The 18,177-nt window shown below is 53.6% G+C and overlaps 3 protein-coding genes across 15 annotated transcripts in view; 2 read left to right on the top strand and 1 right to left on the bottom strand.

The window, feature by feature from the left end:
* MYL11 (myosin light chain 11) lies at positions 1-7,390 on the top strand. 2 transcript variants are annotated; one of them, XM_054534859.2, is made up of 8 exons: positions 1-170; positions 4,195-4,233; positions 5,184-5,276; positions 5,521-5,596; positions 5,799-5,903; positions 5,996-6,074; positions 7,053-7,101; positions 7,195-7,390. In XM_054534859.2, exons 2-8 carry the CDS (start codon positions 4,231-4,233, stop codon positions 7,297-7,299), a joined length of 510 nt encoding a protein of 169 aa, XP_054390834.1. In that variant the 5' UTR covers positions 1-170; positions 4,195-4,230; the 3' UTR covers positions 7,300-7,390. The 2 variants fall into 2 exon arrangements, with proteins under 2 accessions (XP_054390834.1, XP_024089736.1); XM_024233968.3 differs by lacking the exon at positions 1-170 and adding an exon at positions 971-2,343.
* The window catches only part of ZNF48 (zinc finger protein 48), a 20,803-nt gene continuing 10,013 nt past the window's right edge, over positions 7,388-18,177 (top strand). Inside the window, exon 1 of the mRNA XM_054534850.2 lies at positions 7,388-7,624. Coding sequence (XP_054390825.1) covers positions 7,604-7,624 — 21 coding nt within the window. The 5' untranslated portion in view covers positions 7,388-7,603. The remainder of the gene's footprint in view (positions 7,625-18,177) is intronic.
* Positions 7,606-18,177, bottom strand: part of SEPTIN1 (septin 1) — a 16,419-nt gene continuing 5,847 nt past the window's right edge. For 2 of the 12 annotated variants that reach the window (XM_063717255.1, XM_054534857.2), the window contains exons 2-13: positions 12,138-12,206; positions 11,928-12,001; positions 11,678-11,768; positions 11,496-11,582; positions 11,164-11,287; positions 10,743-10,877; positions 10,531-10,648; positions 9,334-9,435; positions 8,842-8,941; positions 8,426-8,591; positions 8,008-8,098; positions 7,781-7,918 (exon numbers count right to left, since the gene is read on the bottom strand). In XM_063717255.1, the coding sequence (XP_063573325.1) occupies positions 7,832-7,918; positions 8,008-8,098; positions 8,426-8,591; positions 8,842-8,941; positions 9,334-9,435; positions 10,531-10,648; positions 10,743-10,877; positions 11,164-11,287; positions 11,496-11,582; positions 11,678-11,768; positions 11,928-12,001; positions 12,138-12,195 (1,233 nt within the window). In that variant the 5' untranslated portion in view covers positions 12,196-12,206 and the 3' untranslated portion in view covers positions 7,781-7,831. Of the gene's footprint in view, positions 8,099-8,425; positions 8,592-8,841; positions 8,942-9,333; positions 9,436-10,530; positions 10,649-10,742; positions 10,878-11,163; positions 11,288-11,495; positions 11,583-11,677; positions 11,769-11,927; positions 12,002-12,137; positions 12,594-18,177 lie in introns of those variants that run through there. The other 10 variants (XM_054534855.2, XM_054534856.2, XM_063717256.1 and 7 more) reach the window with 8 other exon arrangements.

The following is an 18,177-nucleotide window of genomic DNA, read 5'->3' on the forward strand; positions in this document are numbered from 1 at the left end:
GGCGTAGGGCTGTAAGACCAGTCAGAGGACGAGGAAAGGCAGGGGGAGGTGGGACGAAAGAAATAACCAATAGAAACGCAGGAGCCTGAATCTCCTGGCCAATGAATATGACTGAAGGGTGAATGACCGCGGAACGGCGGAGGAGGAGGCAGGGGCTGTGCGCATAAGAGGTGGGGCCTGGAGGCTTCTTGACCAATAGGAACGGTAAAAAGGGAGCCAATGAATGGGGAGTAGGTGGTGGTCAAATTGACAGGCAGTGATGTCTATTTAGGCGGTGACAGACAGCGTCCGCAGTCAATAAGAAGAGCTGAGGCATTCTTTAGGTCTCCCAAAATGGTCAGTAAGGAATGACAGCTGGGAGGAGGCGGGGCAAGCTAGAGATTAATTCGCCTTGTCAGCCAATGATCGTGTTCTCCCACTTTGACCACAGGACAGGAAAATAGATAGCTGTCTCAGCCAATGGGAGCATCCAAAGGGCAAAGATGCTGCCAGCAGGCGGTGCCAGCCCAAGGATAGTCGGTGACAACCGGAGACAAGCCTTACAGGAGGGTGACAGCTGGGGACAGCACGGAGAAGGGGCGGGGGCATTAGTGCAGCCCTCAACCAATGAGTGCCGCGCTGCCCTTCTCGAGTCCTTTCTGGGCCCCTATTCTTCGTTCAGCTCCTGAGCCCCCGACTCTGGTGGTCTGTGGGACCCTGAGCCCCACCACAGATCCAGTGCCCTGACCCAGTACTCTCAGCCTTTACTCTGTAATTCTCCGATCCCGGCCCCCAACTAACCCCAACACTCCAGGGCCCAGGTGGCAATAGCCAGAGCCCCCAGATCCCATAAGCAACACATATCTCAGCTTCACCCATTTCCTGCGGGAATCCCAACCTCCAAGTCCCTCTCCTCAGTTCCCATCTATCTGAGCTCCTCCCCAGAACCCAGGCTCCAATTCCTCAGACCTTATCCCTCTGAGTACCCCCACCATTTCTTCTAGTGGGGATCTCAAACCCCAAATCCATGAATCCCCAATACCATGAACTCCCCATATGTGTGTTACTATTCTTTTGGGGATCCAACGCCCCAGTCCCGTCAACCCCTCTCCCCTCACTGCCACATCCCTCTGTGCTCCTCATGTTCCACTGAGAACCCCGACCTCAATCTCATGAGCGCTCCAGGTTGTCCTTAGATCACAAGCATAAAGACCTGACGTTATGAGCTCCAACCTTCCAACTTCTAAACACCCTCTTCTTTCTCTGACCCCCATATTCCGATTTCCACATAGCATCCACCATCCTGGAATTCCAGTGAGACCTAGCTCCCGACTTCTCAGCTCCTCCTTGGTTTCTGAGTTCTCTAAGGTCCCTCACTCCCAAATCAGCCCCAAGTCCTGTCAATTCCCATTCAGTGTCTGATCTCCTTCTCCTCACCTTCCCCATCTCTCATTTGACCCAAGCTTCCTGAGCACTCCTCCCATTCCCCTTTTTGGAGTCCTCCTCCTCTCCCAGAACCCAGAAATAAGTGGCCTCTTCCCTGGCCTGGACCCCCATGGTAACCCTATAAGGCGAGGCAGCTGCCGTCTGAGGCAGGGAGGGGCTGGTGTGGGAGGCTAAGGGCAGCTGCTAAGTTTAGGGTGGCTCCTTCTGTCTTCTTAGAGACAACAGGTGGCTGGGCCTCAGTGCCCAGAAAAGAAAATGTCTTAGAGGTATCGGCATGGGCCTGGAGGAGGGGGGAGGGGGAGGCATCTTCCTCAGGACATTGGGTCCTAGAGGGAACAGGAGGAGAAGGAGATGGTTGTCCTTGCCAACTTGGGGCTTCCACAGCCACTATTTTTCCAGACGTCTGCTGCATGGAGGGGACTGGGTCACTGAGGCCCAGAGGGAGAAGAGAGGGTACATCAAAGTCACACAATCAGCCAAGCTGGCTCTTGGCCAGAATGAAGTGAGCTGCCACTGGCCATCAAGGCACCTCACAGAAATTGACCAGCTGGCTGTCCTCTTAGGGTCTTTGCCTCCCCTCCTGAGTTCCAGCCTCTGCACCAGTACCCAGAGAAAATATTCTAGACTCATACTAGATCACGTCCTTCTTCTGCATGAAACCTTTCCAAGGTTCCCCAGGGTCTCCGTCCTGTGCCTGGCCTTGAAGGCCCCTCAGGGGCTGGTCACCAGCCCCATCACAATTCTGGCAACCTGAACACCTCTGATCTTCCACTCTCCAGGCCTTTGCTCAGGTCATGCCCTCCGCCCAGCACACCTGATCCTCCACCTGCACCTGACTCCCTGGCCCTCGTGAAGCCACTCCCATACTCCTAGACAGGGCTGGCGCGCCCTCCACTTCTGGGCTCCTGACCAGCCCTGGTATGTCAGTTTCTGCATTCATTCCTGTCTCTATGGCTAGACTGTAAGTTCCACCAGGACAGGGATAATTATTAGTTATAAGGCAAGTTCTGTGGGATGGGAACTACATCTCCCTTTTACAGAGGGGAAACCAAGGCCCAGCACAAAACCTGAGACCACAAAGCATCTCGCCTCAAAAAATCCCTCTCGGCTTGGCACGGTGGCTCATGCTTGTAATCCCAGCACTTTGAGCACTTTGAGCACTTTGGGAGGCCGAGACGGGTGGATCATCTGAAGTCAGAGTTTGAGACCAGCCTGGCCAACAGGGTGAAACCCCATCTCTACTAAAAATATAAAAAATTTGATGCCGGGTGCGGTGGCTCACACCTGTAATCCCAGCACTTTGGGAGGCCGAGGCAGGTGGATCACAAGGTCAGGAGATCGAGACCATGCTGGCTAACACGGGGAAACCCCGTCTCTACTAAAAATACAAAAAAATTAGGTGGGCGTGGTGACACGTGCCTGTAGTCCCAGCTACTCGGGAGGCTGAAGCAGGAGAATCACTTGAACCCGGGAGGCGGAGGTTGCAGTGAGCCAAGATCATGCCACTGCACTCCAGCCTGGGTAACAAAACGAGACTTCATCTCAAAAAAAAAAAAAAGTAGCTGGGCATGGTGGTGGGTGCCTGGAATCCCAGCTACTCGGGAGGCTGAGGCAGAAGTATCACTTGAACCCAGAAGGTGGAGGTTGCAGTAAGCCGAGATCGCACCACTGCACTCCAGCCTGGGCGACAAGAGCAAGACTCCATCTCAAAAAAAAAAAAAAAAAAAAAAAAAAAAATTCCCCTCTCCTTGAAGGGAGGTAAGAGACCCACCTGATCCCTCAGCTTCCACAGATGGCTCTTTCTCACCACCCTCACACTTACACACACTTGACTATGAACTCCACCACGTGGGAGTGGAGGGATTGTGTCTGCCAAAGTGCACCCACAAAGCCCGGCCTAGCACGTGGCACACTGTGTGCGTTCAATACATGTTTACTGGGTGTATTTTATTAATTTAAAATAGAGACGGGGGCCAGGCGTGGTGGCTCACACCTGTAATCCCAGCACTTTGGGAGGCCAAGATGGATGGATCACGAGGTCAGAAGATTGAGACCACTCTGGCTGACATGGTGAAACCCCATCTCTACTAAAAATACAAAAAAAAATTAGCCTGGCTTTGTGGCACACCTATAATCCCAGCTACTTGGGAGGCCGAGATAGGAGAATCACTTGAACCAAGGAGGTGGAGGTTGCAGTGAACCAAGATCATGCTACCGCACTCCAGCCCGGGAGACAGAGCGAGACTGTCTAAAAAAAAAAAAAAAAAAAAAAAAATTAGAGACAGGGGTCTCACTATGTTGCCCAGGCTGGTCCTGAACTTCTGGCCTCAAGCAATCCTCCCGCCTCAGCTTCCCAAAGTGCTGGGATTACAGGTGTGAACCACTGCACCCAGACGTTTACTGGGTTTAAATCTGAGCCCACCCCACTCAGGGGTACAGGATCTGGTTCATTTATCCCCCAGAACGATGCCTTGGGTTGGGTCCCCTCTAAACTCTGGCACATTCCAGCCCCTCTTTGGGAGAAAGAACATCCCTTCTTGCCCAGGCCCTAGTGAGACATGCATCGCAAGACCTGCTCCCCCCTTCCTCCCCCCGGACTCCAGCTGCTGCTGGCCCTCCAAGAAAGGAGAGGCCCTGAGTTGGGCTATTTTGGTATCTGGGGTGGGCACCCGCAGGGCTAAGGTTACCTTGGTATGTTAAGGGCTCCCTGGGGCAGGACTATATAACCCCAGAGGGACTGCCCCATGCTGACTCCCTGCTTCTTTCCAGCCGGAGCCGCTGCCTTGCCCCCCTGAGACTGAAGACATGGTGAGTGAGAATCCTCCAACCCCTGCCCAGATCCCTTAGACCTCAGGGCAGCCTCACCCTTTGAAAGAAAGTAGCTGGTTGCCAGTCCAACAAAAAGTTAAAAGGATGCTCATCTCTTTCTCGGCATCACTGATGGAAAACAGACTGTGTGATGGCCTAAAGGATCCAATCAATGATAATCCGCCCAGACATTCAACTCACAGGGGCCCAGTCTCTCTCAAAGCCTGATCCATTCTTTCCTGTACTCCATCTTCCTAAGGCCCTCTGGCACCAGCCAGGCAATAACTCCCATCCCATTTTACAAATGAGAAAGTAGAGGCTCAGGCCAGGTGCTGTGGTTCACACCTGTAATCCCAGCACTTTGGGAGGCCAAGGTGGTTGGATCACTTAAAGCCAGGAGTTCGAGACCAGCCTGGCCAACATGGCGAAACCCCGTCTCTACTAAAAATACAAAAATTAACTGGGCGTGGTGGTGCATGCCTATAATCCCAGCTACTACGGAGACTGAGACATGAGAATCACTTGAACCCGGGAGGCAGAGGTTGCGGTAAGCTGAGATCGCAGCACTGCACTCCAGCCTGAGTGATAGACCAAGACTCTGTCTCAAAGAAAAAAAAGAAAAGTAGAGGCTCAAACAGGGCAAATGAGTGGATAGGGTCACACAGCAAGTCTGGGGCTCAGAGGAGCTAGGCTCAGGGCACCGAGAAGATAAGGAAGCTTCCACCCATTGTGGGGGATGGAGAGTTGGAGACCCAGGAGCCACAGATGGGAATTTGGGGAATGCAATCAAAGCAAGCCCCCTCAGCAAAGAGGTCCCAAGGAAGGGGAGACTCGGGCCAAAGGGCTGCTTTAGGAACAGGGACTGGAAGAATTCTGAATCTAATCCATTGCCCACAGAGAGGTGGAGGGGACTGGTCCATGGGCCCCTTTGTTCAACCCTCACCCTCCAGGCACCCAAGAGGGCCAAGAGAAGGACAGTAGAGGGCGGAAGCTCCAGCGTCTTCTCCATGTTCGACCAGACTCAGATCCAGGAGTTCAAAGAGGTGGGTGAGGGAACGGGGAAACTGGAAGGCTGACCAAAAGCAGCCCTGCTAGCCCTCTCCCCGGCCCTCTCCCTGGAATGTGCACCTGTTTGAAGGAGGGGAAAGGTTTAGAATTCCTTCCTCCCCTCTCTGCTTGGGGTGGAAGAGGACAGTTGGCTGAGAGCCAGCATCTGATCTGCCTGGGGTAAGGATGCTGAGGCTGGGCCATGGGGGACCTAACCCTCCCCACCCCGGCCCTCCCCAGGCCTTCACCGTGATCGACCAGAACCGTGATGGTATTATAGACAAGGAGGACCTTCGGGACACCTTCGCAGCCATGGGTGAGCCCCCTACCCCCAGGTGGGAATATTCAAGGCTGCAGAGTCTAGGAAATTCAGTGGCCTTGGGTTCCAGCCCTGTCAGCTCCACCTTGGGCCTCAGTCTACCCAGCTGAAAAATGGATGGGATCAGCTGAATTAGTAGGAAGCACAGGCCCAGCCCCAGGAGCCTGCTCCAGCCCATGCTTCCCCCAACCCACTCCAGGCCGCCTCAATGTGAAGAATGAGGAGTTGGATGCCATGATGAAGGAAGCCAGCGGTCCCATCAACTTCACTGTCTTCCTGACCATGTTTGGGGAGAAGCTCAAGGGTGAGAGGAGTGTCCTGGGTCCAAGGCCCCGGCTGCCTTTTCCCAGACCCTTCAGGGACCCATCAGCTTCATGTGCCCTCTGACCCCCACAGGTGCCGACCCTGAGGATGTGATCACTGGAGCCTTCAAGGTCCTGGACCCCGAGGGAAAGGGCACCATCAAGAAGAAGTTGTAAGCATCGGCTCCCCCACCCTTCCGACCCTTCCCCCACTCCACCAGCTGCTCCCACACTGACAGCCTCCTTAAATTCCTACCAAGGCTGGGCCCTGTGGCTCAGGCCTATAATCCCAGTGCTTTGGGAGGCAGAGGCAGAACGATTTGCTTGAGGACAGGAGTTTGAGATCAGCCTGGATAACACAGCACGACCCTGTTTCTAAAAACTTAACTAAAAAATTCGTGGGCTGGCCGGGCGCAGTGGCTCATGCCTGTAATCCCAGCACTTTGGGAGGCCAAGGCGGGCGGATCATGTGAGGTCAAGAGTTCAAGACCAGCCTGGCCAACACGGTGAAACCCCGTCTCTACTAAAAATACAAAAATTAGCTGGGCGTGGTGGCGGGCGCCTGTAGTCCCAGCTACTCGGGAGACTGGGACATGAGAATCGCTTGAACCCTGGAGGCGGAGGTTGCAGTGAGCCGAGATCACGCCACTGCCCTCCAACCTGGGCGAGAATAGCAAAACTTTGTCTCCAAAAAAAAAAAAAAAAAGAAAGAAAAGCAAAAAAAAAAAAAAATTCGCGGGAGTGGTGGCAAACACCTGTAGTCCCAGCTACTCTGGAGGCTGAGGCAGGAAGATCCCTTGAGCCCAGGAGTTCCAGGTTGCAGTGAGCCATGATCAAACCACTGCATTCCAGCCTGGGCGGCAGGGTGAGACCCAGTCTCAAAACAAACAAAAACCCAAAAATTCCTACGAAGGGTTAGGCACTGCCAGAGGTAAGGGAGTAGTTAAGATTGTGGTAATGGGCGGTAAGAGTGCATTCTCACAGCAAATGTGGGCGGAGAGGGCAAAAGCGAGTGTCTGGGAGGCCAAAAAAGGAAGTAGAGTGACCTGGGTTTTCGGGGGAGGCTGGGGCTGGCAACGGGGATGAGGTGCGAGGGAGTGGAAAGGAACCAGGAACCCAATCGCAACTCCCCTTGTGACACCTCTCTCCAGCCTGGAGGAGCTGCTGACCACGCAGTGTGACCGCTTCTCCCAGGAGGAGGTGAGTGGGGACCAGGGCGGGGCCGGAGAGGCAAAGGGGCTGGGGCCGGGGAGCCTAAGGGCCTGTGCGAGACGCCCCTACGTCTTTCCCCAGATCAAGAACATGTGGGCGGCCTTCCCCCCCGACGTGGGCGGCAACGTCGACTACAAAAACATCTGCTACGTCATCACGCACGGCGACGCCAAGGACCAGGAATAGGGGCCCCCGCGGGCCTCGGCTGGCCGACGTTTCTGTTCGGCCCGACCTCCACCCCGGCTCCCAATAAAATTTAACTGGTCTTTGTTTCTTATGGGCGGCGCCTTCAGAGTGTCTGCGCGAGGGCCTCAGGTGGGGGCGCCCCACAAATGAATGGATGCGGCCTGGAGGCCTGCGGGAGGCGGCCCCACAATCTACGCCCGCCGTCTTTTTCCGCAAGGAAGGAGAAGGCTCGCGTGGCCGCGGGAAGCTCAGTTTTTATTGAAGACAGAGCCTGGGAGAAGAGGGGGAACCCCGGAAGACAGTGATGCAGTCGGAGACTGTGCAGGTCCCGGGCCTGGAAGTGGGCGGTGTCTGGGTGGGCGGGACCAGCGCCGGGGCGGGGATACGGGTCCAGGCGAGGAGAACCTACCCCTAGCCCGCGCGAGGGCGGCACCCGCGGAGGTCCGGGGGGCGCTGGGCAGTGTGGGGCGCGGGGATTGGACAAGAGGCCGACTGAAGGCGGAGCCGAGGTAAGGCCGGGCGGGGCGTGGCCTCAGAGGGCGTCTGACTGCTCGCCCTGGGCCTGGCTCTGCTGCATCTGGGCCTGCATCTTCTCCAGCATCTCTTGCATGCGGCGCAGCTGTGCAGGGCGAGATTGCAGGCGGTGACCTGGCAAGGCCAGAGGGGGACCTGGGGCATCGGTCGGGGGGAAGCGAGGTGCGTGCTCACCTCTTCGTCTTTCTCGCGGATCAGCTTCTCGGTGTCCGCCAGAGGCAGCATGGGCAGCGGGATCTCCGTGGCGCTCTGGCGGGAAAGTTTACTGCGGGACAGTGGGAAGGGGACAGGAATCAGGAGCGGGGCCTGAGGTTGTGGGTGAGGCCCAGGAGGCAGGGCCTCGGGCGAGGTTGGGGTCTAGGAGGCGGAGCCAGGTCCTTGAGGTTAGGGCCGGAGGCAAAGCGGGTGGGGAGAGAGGGAGAGAGAGGGAGGGAGAGAGGGAGGGTTGGAGGGAGAGAGGGAGGGAGGGAGGGAGGGAGAGAGGTCTGCGTGGTGAAGGCGGAGTCATGGGTGGTGGGGACGGGGCCTCAGGGCGGGGTCATGGGTGAGGCGGGACCTTGGAGGCTCCGAGACTGTCGGCCCCGGGTCTCACCTGCGGCTGGCTCGATCGCGAGCCCCAGGCCGGGCCAGGCTCTGTAGGCAGCGGGCCCGGTAGCCCTCGTAGAGCAGATCGTGCGTCACCTCTTTCAGGTCCTGCAGGTGTGTCTGCACCAGCATCCGTCGCAGGTTCAAGAAATCGCAGTGATGTGGGTTCTCCACTGGAGGGGGGGCAGCGCGGACCAGCGAACATCAGGGAGTTTCGGGTCCAACCCACCCGTAGGGTCGGGTCTACAGGAAAGTCCTGCCGCCACTCTAGCGGAGGGTCCGCGGTCTGCAGCCCAGCGACCCCCCTTTCCTCCTAGGATCCCCTGGGACCAAAGCCCAACCCAACTTCACATGTTGAGTGCGCCTGACCCAGAGGCCCCGGGCTCCCTGCTGGCCTTAGGACCCCTGCCTGGCCTCACTCACCCTCCACGGTCCCCCAGGAGTAGCGGCGTCCCCTCACCGGTCGGTTCCCACCATCCTTCACCACCTCGCATGATCCCACGACTGCAAAAGGGATGCTTTCCTGGAGAGCAGGGGGCAGGGGGTCACCACTGGCTCACACGGCAGAAACTTTCTCTTTCCCAGCTTCAATCTCCACACCCGCCTCCCTCTGCTTCCTGCCCCTTCCTCTTTTTTTTTTTTTTTTTTTGAGACAGGGTCTCACTCCATTACCTAGGCTGGAGTGTTCAAGTGATTCTCCTGCCTCAGCCTCCCGAGTAGCTGGAATTACAGGCGCCTACCACCACACCTGGCTAATTTGTGTATTTTTAGTAGAGGTGGGGGTCTTGCCATGTTGCCCAGGCTGGTCTCGAACTTCTGACCTCAGGGTATCCGCCCGTCTCAGCCTCCCAAAGTGCTGGGATTACAGATATGAGCCACCGTGCCCGGCCTGCCTTCCTTCTTTGTTTCCCACACCTTCATCTCTGCATCCTGCCTCTTGAAGTCTTCATCTTCATCAGAGTCACATTCGGGGAACTGGTAGATGTGGATCTCCTCTTCCTTCAACTGATCCCGGATCTCAGGGGAAACAGATACAGAGACAGTGTGAAATGGGCCACAATGACAGACATTTCATGACCAGAGACAGTGAGACACAGAGATACTGGGTGGTCAGAGACAGAGAGAAAGACATGAAAGACAGAGATGGGGAGAGATGGACGTACAGGAAAACAAAAACAAAATCTCAGAGACATAGATGGTGAGAAACACAAGATTCTAAGATGGGGCAGACATTAAGAGACCAGGAGAAGCCTGGGCAATATAGCTAGATCCCATCTCTACAAAAAAAATATATATCTTTTTTGAAACAAGGTTTCACTCTATCACCCAGGCTGGAGTCCAGTGGCTCCATCTTGGTTCACTGCAGCCTCAACCTCTCAGGCTCGGGTGATCCTCCCATCTCAGCCTCCTGAGTAGCTGGGACTACAAGTGCACACTACCACACCTGGCTAATTTTTGTACTTTTTGTAGAGATGGGGTTTTGCCATGTTGCCGTGGCTTGTCTTAAACTCTTCAGCGCAAGCAATCCACTGACCTCAGCCTCCCAAAGTGCTGGGATTAACAGGTGTCTGCCACCAAGCCCAGCCAAAAAAATATTTTTTTAAGTTAGCCAGGCACGGTGGTGTTCATCTGTAGTCCCTGCTACTCAAGAGGCTGAGGCAGGAGGATCACTTGCGCCTACAAGTTCGAGGCTGCAGTGAGCTATGATCTTGCCACTGTACTCCAGCCTGGGCCACAGAGCGAGACTCTATCTTATAAAAAAAAAAAAAGAGAGAAAGAGGCCGAGAGAGATATAAGCAGAAACAGTGGGAAAGAGCTCTGAAGACACAGGGTGGGGGCCAGAGGGAAGTCACTATGTTCTCATGTCTATGCTCCTGCCCTCAAATAGGCCTTAGCCAGGCATCTAGCCCAGGGGCTGCATATCTAGCCTATTTTGAGCCTTCAGAGACATGGCTACGCGGGCGGCTTACCACCCGCCTTCCTCAGAAGCTTCTCCTACAATCTAGCCTGAAGCACCATGCTCCAAAAAGGCCACTTCAAGATCAAAGAAGTCTAAGCTGAAATCAGGTTTGGCCTCACTTGGGGTCAAAGGTCAGAGGTCATCACTCACACCTTCTGCTTGAGGGCCTGGGTTTCCTGGGGCATCAGGGCATCCGCTTTGCCAATGACTGGGATGATGTTGACTTTCTCGTGTACTGCCCGGAGGAAGGCCACATCTAGGGGCCGGAGCCTGCACCCAGGGATTGGTCATTGTCCAGCCTCAGGGGGCAGAGACCCCCCAGCCCTCCCTAAATGCCCCAGCCCCCAGGATCCCCCCACCAGACCCCCGGCCGAAGGGTGAGATGAAGTAGAGGCAGCAGTGGACTCGGGAGTCCTGGATGTTCTTCCGGTTCAGGCCACTCTCATCCCTAAGGTACTGCTCAAATTGCTCCTCGATGAATTTCACCACCGGAAACCAGCTGGGTGTGGGGAGAGGATGTGAGGTCAGAGATCAAAGGCCAGAGGGCAGGGGGTAAGGCTAGCCAGGACTGTGGGAGTAGAATGTCATTTCTTTGGCTCCCTCCAAAGACATTAAGGGGAACTGGTGGGGACCTAGGTGAGTCATCAAGAAGCACAGGGACCCAGTGGCCCTCTGAAACAGACACCACCTTTTGGGATAGGAAGCCAGCACAAACCAGCCCTGTAACTCTCCAGGGAGTCGCCACTGTGAGAGGCTGAGCCTCTGTCCCCTTTCCTCTTCCTCACCAGTCAGAGCAGTCCACTGAGTCCCCAAAGCCAGGCGTGTCCACAAGGGTCAGCTTCACCTTCACACCCCCTTCCTCGATCTCTACACCCCGGCGCTCAATGGCCAGGGTCTGTGTCAAGCGAGCTGTGGGATGGGGGAGAGGTCAGGGATCTGGGGAGGCTCTGAGGCAGAATTAATTTCCTTTGTCAATATCACAGTTGCCTGCACCCATTTCCCAGGGGAGGAAAGTCTCAGAAAAAAGCAGTCAACTACCTGAGTCCCCAGATGGAAAAGACTAGGGTGTAACCTGGGTACAGGGGCTACTGCCTGGAGAGGGTGGGGAGGGTCTTACCACTGGCCTCTGGCACCTGGCGATCCTCATAGAGGTTGGTGAGGAAGAGGCTGTTGATGAGGGTGGATTTCCCTAGGCCTGACTCCCCTGTGGACAGAACAGGCCCAACTGGTCAGGGGAGGGGACAGCCAGGATCTCCTAAGGACATCCCCTCCACAGTTCCCTCTCCAAACCCCCCAGACCTGCCACCATTAGTGTGAAGTCAAACCCCTTCTTGACAGACTTGCGGTGCAGCTGGTTGGGGAGGGCAGCAAAACCCACGTACTCCTTGTCCTGTGGATGGGGGTGGACAATATGAGGCTGCTGGCAATGGCAGGCAGGGTCCCCAGGATCACTTGAGTTCCTGGGCTAGGAAGAGTCAGTGGGGTCTGGGGACCCTAGGCATGGGGGCTGGGGGCCGAGATGCCCGGGTTTCTGGGTGTAAGGACTCACCATGACTCCGCCAGCCATCACTGCACCTGCTGTCTCTCCCCACTTCCTCTGGTGGGGCAGGAAGCTGAGTGCGGCTAACAAGGGGGCGGGCAGAAGAGGCAGCTGAGATACTCAAACTGGCCCAATCCCAGAGAGGTGGGGAAGGCCAAGGCCAAGAACACCTGGGGTTACCACCTCCTGGACCCCTTTGCCCATCACCTCTCTACGCACCTTCAACCCCTCCATCCTTCACACATCTGGATTCCAAGTCCCACTGTAGCTCCATCATCGTGGTGAGACCTGGGGTATGTGCAGAGAGGAAGGAAGCGGCTACCTTTGTTACCAGGGGAGATGAAGGTTTTGATGAGCTGATTAAAAAACAGTTCCCAGGACGGGCAAGGTGGCTCACGCCTGTAATCTCAGCACTTTGGGAGGCGGAGGAGGGAGGACAGCTTGAGCCAAGGAACTCGAGACCAGCCTGGGCAACAGAGGGACGTGCCCCTCTACCATCTCTACAAAACATAAAAAAAATTAGCGAGGCATGATGGTACAATCCTGTAGTCCCAGCTACTGGGGAGGCTGAGGTGGGAGGATTGCATGAGCCCAGAAGATCAAGACTGCAGTGAGCTGTGATCACACCACTACACTCCAGCCTGAGCAACACAGCAAAACCCTGTTTCTTTTTTCTTTTCTTTTTTTTTTTTTTTTTTTTTGAGACGGAGTCTTGCTCTGTTGCCCAGGCTGGAGTGTAGTGGCACCACCTCGGCTCACTGCAAGCTCAGCCTCCCGGGTTCGCGCCGTTCTCCTGCCTCAGCCTCCCGAGTAGCTGGGACTACAGGCACCCGCTACCGCTACCGCGCCTGGCTAAATTTTTTGTATTTTTAGTAGAGACGGGATTTCACCGTGTTAGCCAGGATGGTTTCCATCTCCTGACCTCATGATCCACCCGCCTGGGCCTCCCAAACTGCTGGGATTACAGGCGTGAGCCACCACGCCAGGCCAACCCTGTTTCAAAAAAAGAAAAAAGTTCTCATGGTTTAAGTGGACCAGAAGCCATGATGGGATTGGGAGTGGGTGAAGCCATCCATTTTCCAGCTCAGACAATGGATTCATAAAAGGACTCCAGGTCTTTGGACACCACTGCCCGACAGATTTTCCTTCAGAATCCTGGCCAAGGAACTCCACTGCTCAAAATCCTTCAGGAACTCCCCAGTAACTCAGAGTCAAGTCTGAGTTCTGGCCTGACTGCCAAAGCCTCGCTCAGCTGGCCTCATCACCCCATCTCTCACTCTTCCAAACATCCTTGGCTCTCTACCCACATTGAGCTTTTCCTTTTTCTGAATCAGTTAAACTCTTCCTCATCCTTCAAGTGTTTCTTTCCAAGGGCTCTGCCTCTATGCAATCTCTCCACCTACCCTAGGCAGGGTCATTCTCCCTCCTTCAGATTCCCAGCACCTGGCTGGCGTGGTGGCTCACGCCTGTAATCCCAGCACTTTGGGAGGCCGAGGCGGGTGGATCACTTGAGGCCAGGAGTTCAAGACCAGCCTGGCCAACATGGCGAGACCCTGTCTAGCAAAAATACAAAAATTAGCCAGGTGTGGTGGTGTGTGCCTATAATTCCAGCTACTTGGGAATCTGAGGCAAGAGAATTGCTTGAGCCCAGGAGGTGGAGGTTGCAGTGAGCCGAGATTGCACCACTACAGTCCATCCTGGGCAACAGAGCAAGACCCTATCTCAAACAAACAAACAAACAAATCTACCTCAGGATGGCTGCAGTGGCTCACACCTGTAATCCCAGCACTTTGGGAGGCCGAGTTGGGCAGATCACGAGGTCAAGAGATTGAGACCATCCTGGCCAACATGCTGAAACCCCATCTCTACTAAAAATACAAAAAATTAGCTGGGCATGGTGGCATGTGCCTGTAGTCCCAGCTACTCAGGAGGCTAAAGCAGGAGAATTGCTTGAACCCAGGAGGTGGAGGTTGCAGTGAGCCAAGATCGCACCACTGCACTCCAGCCTGGTGACAGAGCAAGACTCCGTCTCAAAAAACAAAAGACAAACAAACAAAAATGCTACTTAATATCATCTAGGGACTGTTAAGAATCTGGAAAGGGTGGCTGGGTGCAGTGACTCATGCCTGTAATTCCAGCACTTTGGGAGGACGGGGCAGGCGGATCACTTGAGGTCAGGAGTTCAAGACCAGCCTGGCCAACATGGTGAAACCCCCGTCTCTTCTAAGAATACAAAAATTAGCCAGGCGTGGTGGTGCACGCCTGTAATCACAGCTACTAGGGAGGCTGAGGCAGGAGAATTGCTAGAACCTGAGAGGCGTAGGTTGCAGTGAGCCAAGATCCTGCCACTGCACTCCAGCCTGGGCAACGGGGTGAGACTCCGTCTCAAAAAGATAAATAAATAGGCCGGGCGCGGTGGCTCATGCCTGTAATCCCAGCACTTTGGGAGGCTGAGTCAGGCGGATCACCTGTGGTCAGGAGTTCGAGACCAGCCTGACCAACATGGAGAAACCCTGACTCTACTAAAAATACAAAATTAGCAGGGTGTGATGGCGCATGCCTGTAATCCCAGCTACACGGGAGCTGAAGCAGGAGAATCACTTGAACCTGGGAGGCGAAGGTTGCGTTGAGCTGAGATCGTGCCATTGCACTCCAATCTGGGCAACAAGAGCAAGACTCTTTCTCAAATAATAATAATAATAATAATAATAATATAAATAAATAAATAAGCAAAGGGTAGGGATCATGTTACCTCTCAGCACACCACCACTGGCCTTCCTCCTGCATCTCTCACCAGGCTGAGCATCTCTATGGTCTTAGTTAAAATTCTGAAATCAGCCGGGCGTGGTGGTTCACGCCTGTAATCCCAGGACTTGGGGAGGCTAAGGCAGGCAGATTAGAAGATCAGGAGATCGAGACCATCCTGGCCAACATGGTGAAACCCCGTCTCTACTAAAAATACAAAAATTAGTTGGGTGTGGTGGCGCGTGCCTGTAATCCCAGCTACTCGGGAGGCTGAGGCACAAGAATCACTTGAACCCAGGAGGCGCAGGTTGCAGTGAGCCAAGATTGCACTACTGCACTCCAGCCTGGTGACAGAGCAAGACTCTGTCTCAAAAAAAAGGAAAAAAACATTCTGAACTCCTCCCACCCTCACTCCCCACAAGTGTTTCCAGTGAGTTTCCAATTCCCACCTATCCTTCAAAAAAATTGGTCCCCTTTTTTCCACACTCTCCATGCCATTAACCTGCTTTGGGTTCAGACCCTGATCGACTCTTCTCTGAGTTATTCAACAGCCTTTGACAGAATAACATGTTTAAAGGAAAAAAAAAAAAAAAAAGGTTGGGTGTGGTGGTTCACGCCTGTAATCCCAGTGCTTTGGGAGGCTGAGGTGGGAGGATTGCTTGAGGCTAGGAGTTCAAGACCAGTCTGGTCAACATAGCAAGACCTGATCTGTATTAAAAAAATAAATAAATAAGAGGATAATATGTAGGCCAGGCAGTGGCTCATGTCTGTAATCTCAGCACTTTGGGAGGCCGAGGTGGGAGGATCACTTGAGGCCAGGAGTTTGAGACCAGCCTGAGCAACACAGTGAGATCCTGTCTTTACAAATTAAAAAAAAAAAAAAAAAAGGAGCTGGGCATCGTGGTGCACAATTGTTGTCCCAGCTAGTTGGGAGGTTGAGGCAGGAGGATCACTTGAGCCCAGGAATTTGAGGCTGCAATGAGTCATTGTGGTGTCACTACACTTTAGCATGGGTGACAGAGCGAGACCCTGTCTCAAAAAAAAAACAAAATTTAGGATGACATATATTTATCTATTTATTGTACAACCAACACATGCTCTCATAGAAAAATTATAAAATGCAATTGAAATATAAACATTTAAATGTGGGCTGGGAGTGGTGGCTCATGCCTGTAATCCCAGGACTTTGGAAGGCTGAGGCAGGAGGATGGCTTAAGCTCAGGAATTCGAGACCAGCCTGGGGAACATGGTGGAACCCCATGTCTACAAAAAATACAAAAATTAGCTGGGCATGGTGGCATGCACCTGTGGTCCCAGCTACTCAGAAGGCTGAGGTGGGAGGATCGTCCAGTCTGTGTGACAGAGCCAGACCCTACCTCAAAAAAAATATATTTTTTAATGTGTTATCACCATTTTTTCTTTTTTTGAGACGGAGTTTCGCTCTTTTAGTTTCGCTCTTGTTGTCCAAGCTGGAGTGCAATGGTGTGATCTTGGCTCACCGCAACCTCCGCCTCCGGGGTTCAAGTGATTTTCCTGCCTCAGCCTCCCGAGTAGCTGGGATTACAGGCATGTGCCACCACGCCCAGGTAATTTTGTATTTTTAGTAGAGGTGGAGTTTCACCATGTTGGTCAGGCTGGTCTCAAACTCCTGGCATCCCAAAGTGCTGGGATTACAGGTGTGAGCCACCACGCCAGGCCTGTTCTCTACGTCTTTCTATGATACGTGCCCATGTACATTATCTGTTTTCGTTTTCGTTTTTGTGTTTGTTTTAGCTGGGACTACAGGTGTGCACCACCACACCCAGTTAAGCTTTTTGATTTTTAGTAAAGACAAGATCTTGCTATGTTGCCCTGGCTGGTCTTGAACTCCTGAACTCACACAATCCTCCCTTCTTGGTCTCCCAAAGTCCTGGGATTACAGCCGCTGCACCCGGCCCAGGAAGTTATATATTTTAAGCATTTGTACATATTAATGCCAGGCCAGGTGCAGTGGCAACAGAGCAAGACCCTGTCTCAAAAAAACAACCACAGTCCGGGCGCGGTGGCTCACGCCTGTAATCCTAGCACTTTGGGAGATCAACGTGGGTGGATCACCTGAGGTCAGGAGTTCAAGACCAGCCTGGCCAACATGGCGACACCCCATCTCTACTAAAAAAAAAAATACAAAAATTAGCTGGGCGTGGTGCCACACACCTGTAATCTCAGCTACTCAGGAGGCTGAGGCAGGAGAATTGCTTGAACTCAGGATGCGGAGGTTGCAGTGAGCCGAGACTGCGCCACTGCACTCCAGCCTGGGCGACAGAGTAAGACTCTATCTCAAAAGAAAATTAAAAATAAAAATAAAAATAAAAACAACAACAACAAAAAGAAAACAATCCTGCAAAAAAGGCTCTTGCGGCCGGGCGTGGTGGCTCACGCCTGTAATCCCAGCACTTTGGGAAGCTGAGGCAGGCGGATCATCAGATCAGGAGTTCGAGACTAGCCTGGCCAACAAAGTGAAACTCCGTCTCTACTAAAAATACAAAAATTGGCTGGGCGCAGTGGCTCATGCCTGTAATCCCAGCACTTTGGGAGGCCAAGGCAGGCGGATCACGAGGTCAGGAGATCGAGATCATCCTGGCTGACACGGTGAAACCCGTCTCTACTAAGAATACAAAAAATTAGCTGGGCATGGTGGTGGGCGCCTGTAGTCCCAGCTACTCCGGAGGCTGAGGCAGGAGAATGGCGTGAACCCGGGAAGTGTAGCTTGCAGTGAGCCGAGATTGCGCCACTGCACTCCAGCCTAGGCAACAGAGCGAGACTCCGCCTCAAAAATTAATAAGAAGAATAAGAATACAAATATTAGCTGGGCATGGTGGTGCGCGCCTGTAATCCCAGCTACTTGGGAGGCTGAGACAGGAGAATTGCTTGAACCTGGGAGGCAGAGGTTGTGGTGAGCCGAGATCGTGCCACTGCACTCCAGCCTGGGCAACAGAGTGAGACTCTGTCTCAAAAAAAAAAAAAAAAGGCTCTTGCTTGGTCATTGTGTTAAATGTAGAGTTTATATGAATTAACAGTGACACCATAGTCCATTTACGTGCTTATTAATTCCAACTAATTATGGCGAATCATTCACATGATATTTGGGGCTTGTTTGCTTCGACAAAGGAAGGCAGTACCTTGAGTTTCATATAGGGCAGTGTGTGGTGGACAGCTCTCTTCCCATTTAGTAATTATTTAGTAATTTGGATTAGTTCCTTTTTTTTTTTTAGAAACAGGGTCTTGTTCTGTTGCCCAGGCTGGAATGTAGTAGTGCGATCATAGCTTATTGCAGCCTTGAACACCTGGGCTCACTTCTGCCTCCCAAGTAGCTGGGACTATAGCTTTGCACCACCATCCCTGGCTAATTCTTTTTTCTTTTTAGAGACGGGGTCACTATGTTGGCCAGGCTGGTCCCAAACTCCTGACCTCAAATGATTCTCCTGCCTCGGCCTCCCAAAGCACTGGGATTCCAGGTGTGAGCCACTATGCCCAG

The sequence above is a fragment of the Pongo abelii genome, chromosome 18 (assembly GCF_028885655.2).
Source record: "Pongo abelii isolate AG06213 chromosome 18, NHGRI_mPonAbe1-v2.0_pri, whole genome shotgun sequence".
Classification (NCBI taxonomy): domain Eukaryota; kingdom Metazoa; phylum Chordata; class Mammalia; order Primates; family Hominidae; genus Pongo; species Pongo abelii.

Excerpts from the sequence above, each read along its gene's own strand:
- MYL11 (XM_054534859.2), top strand. Across the intron at positions 5,597-5,798 it reads GGACACCTTCGCAGCCATGG|GCCGCCTCAATGTGAAGAAT; the intron begins GTGAGCCCCCTA and ends AACCCACTCCAG. Across the intron at positions 7,102-7,194 it reads ACCGCTTCTCCCAGGAGGAG|ATCAAGAACATGTGGGCGGC; the intron begins GTGAGTGGGGAC and ends GTCTTTCCCCAG.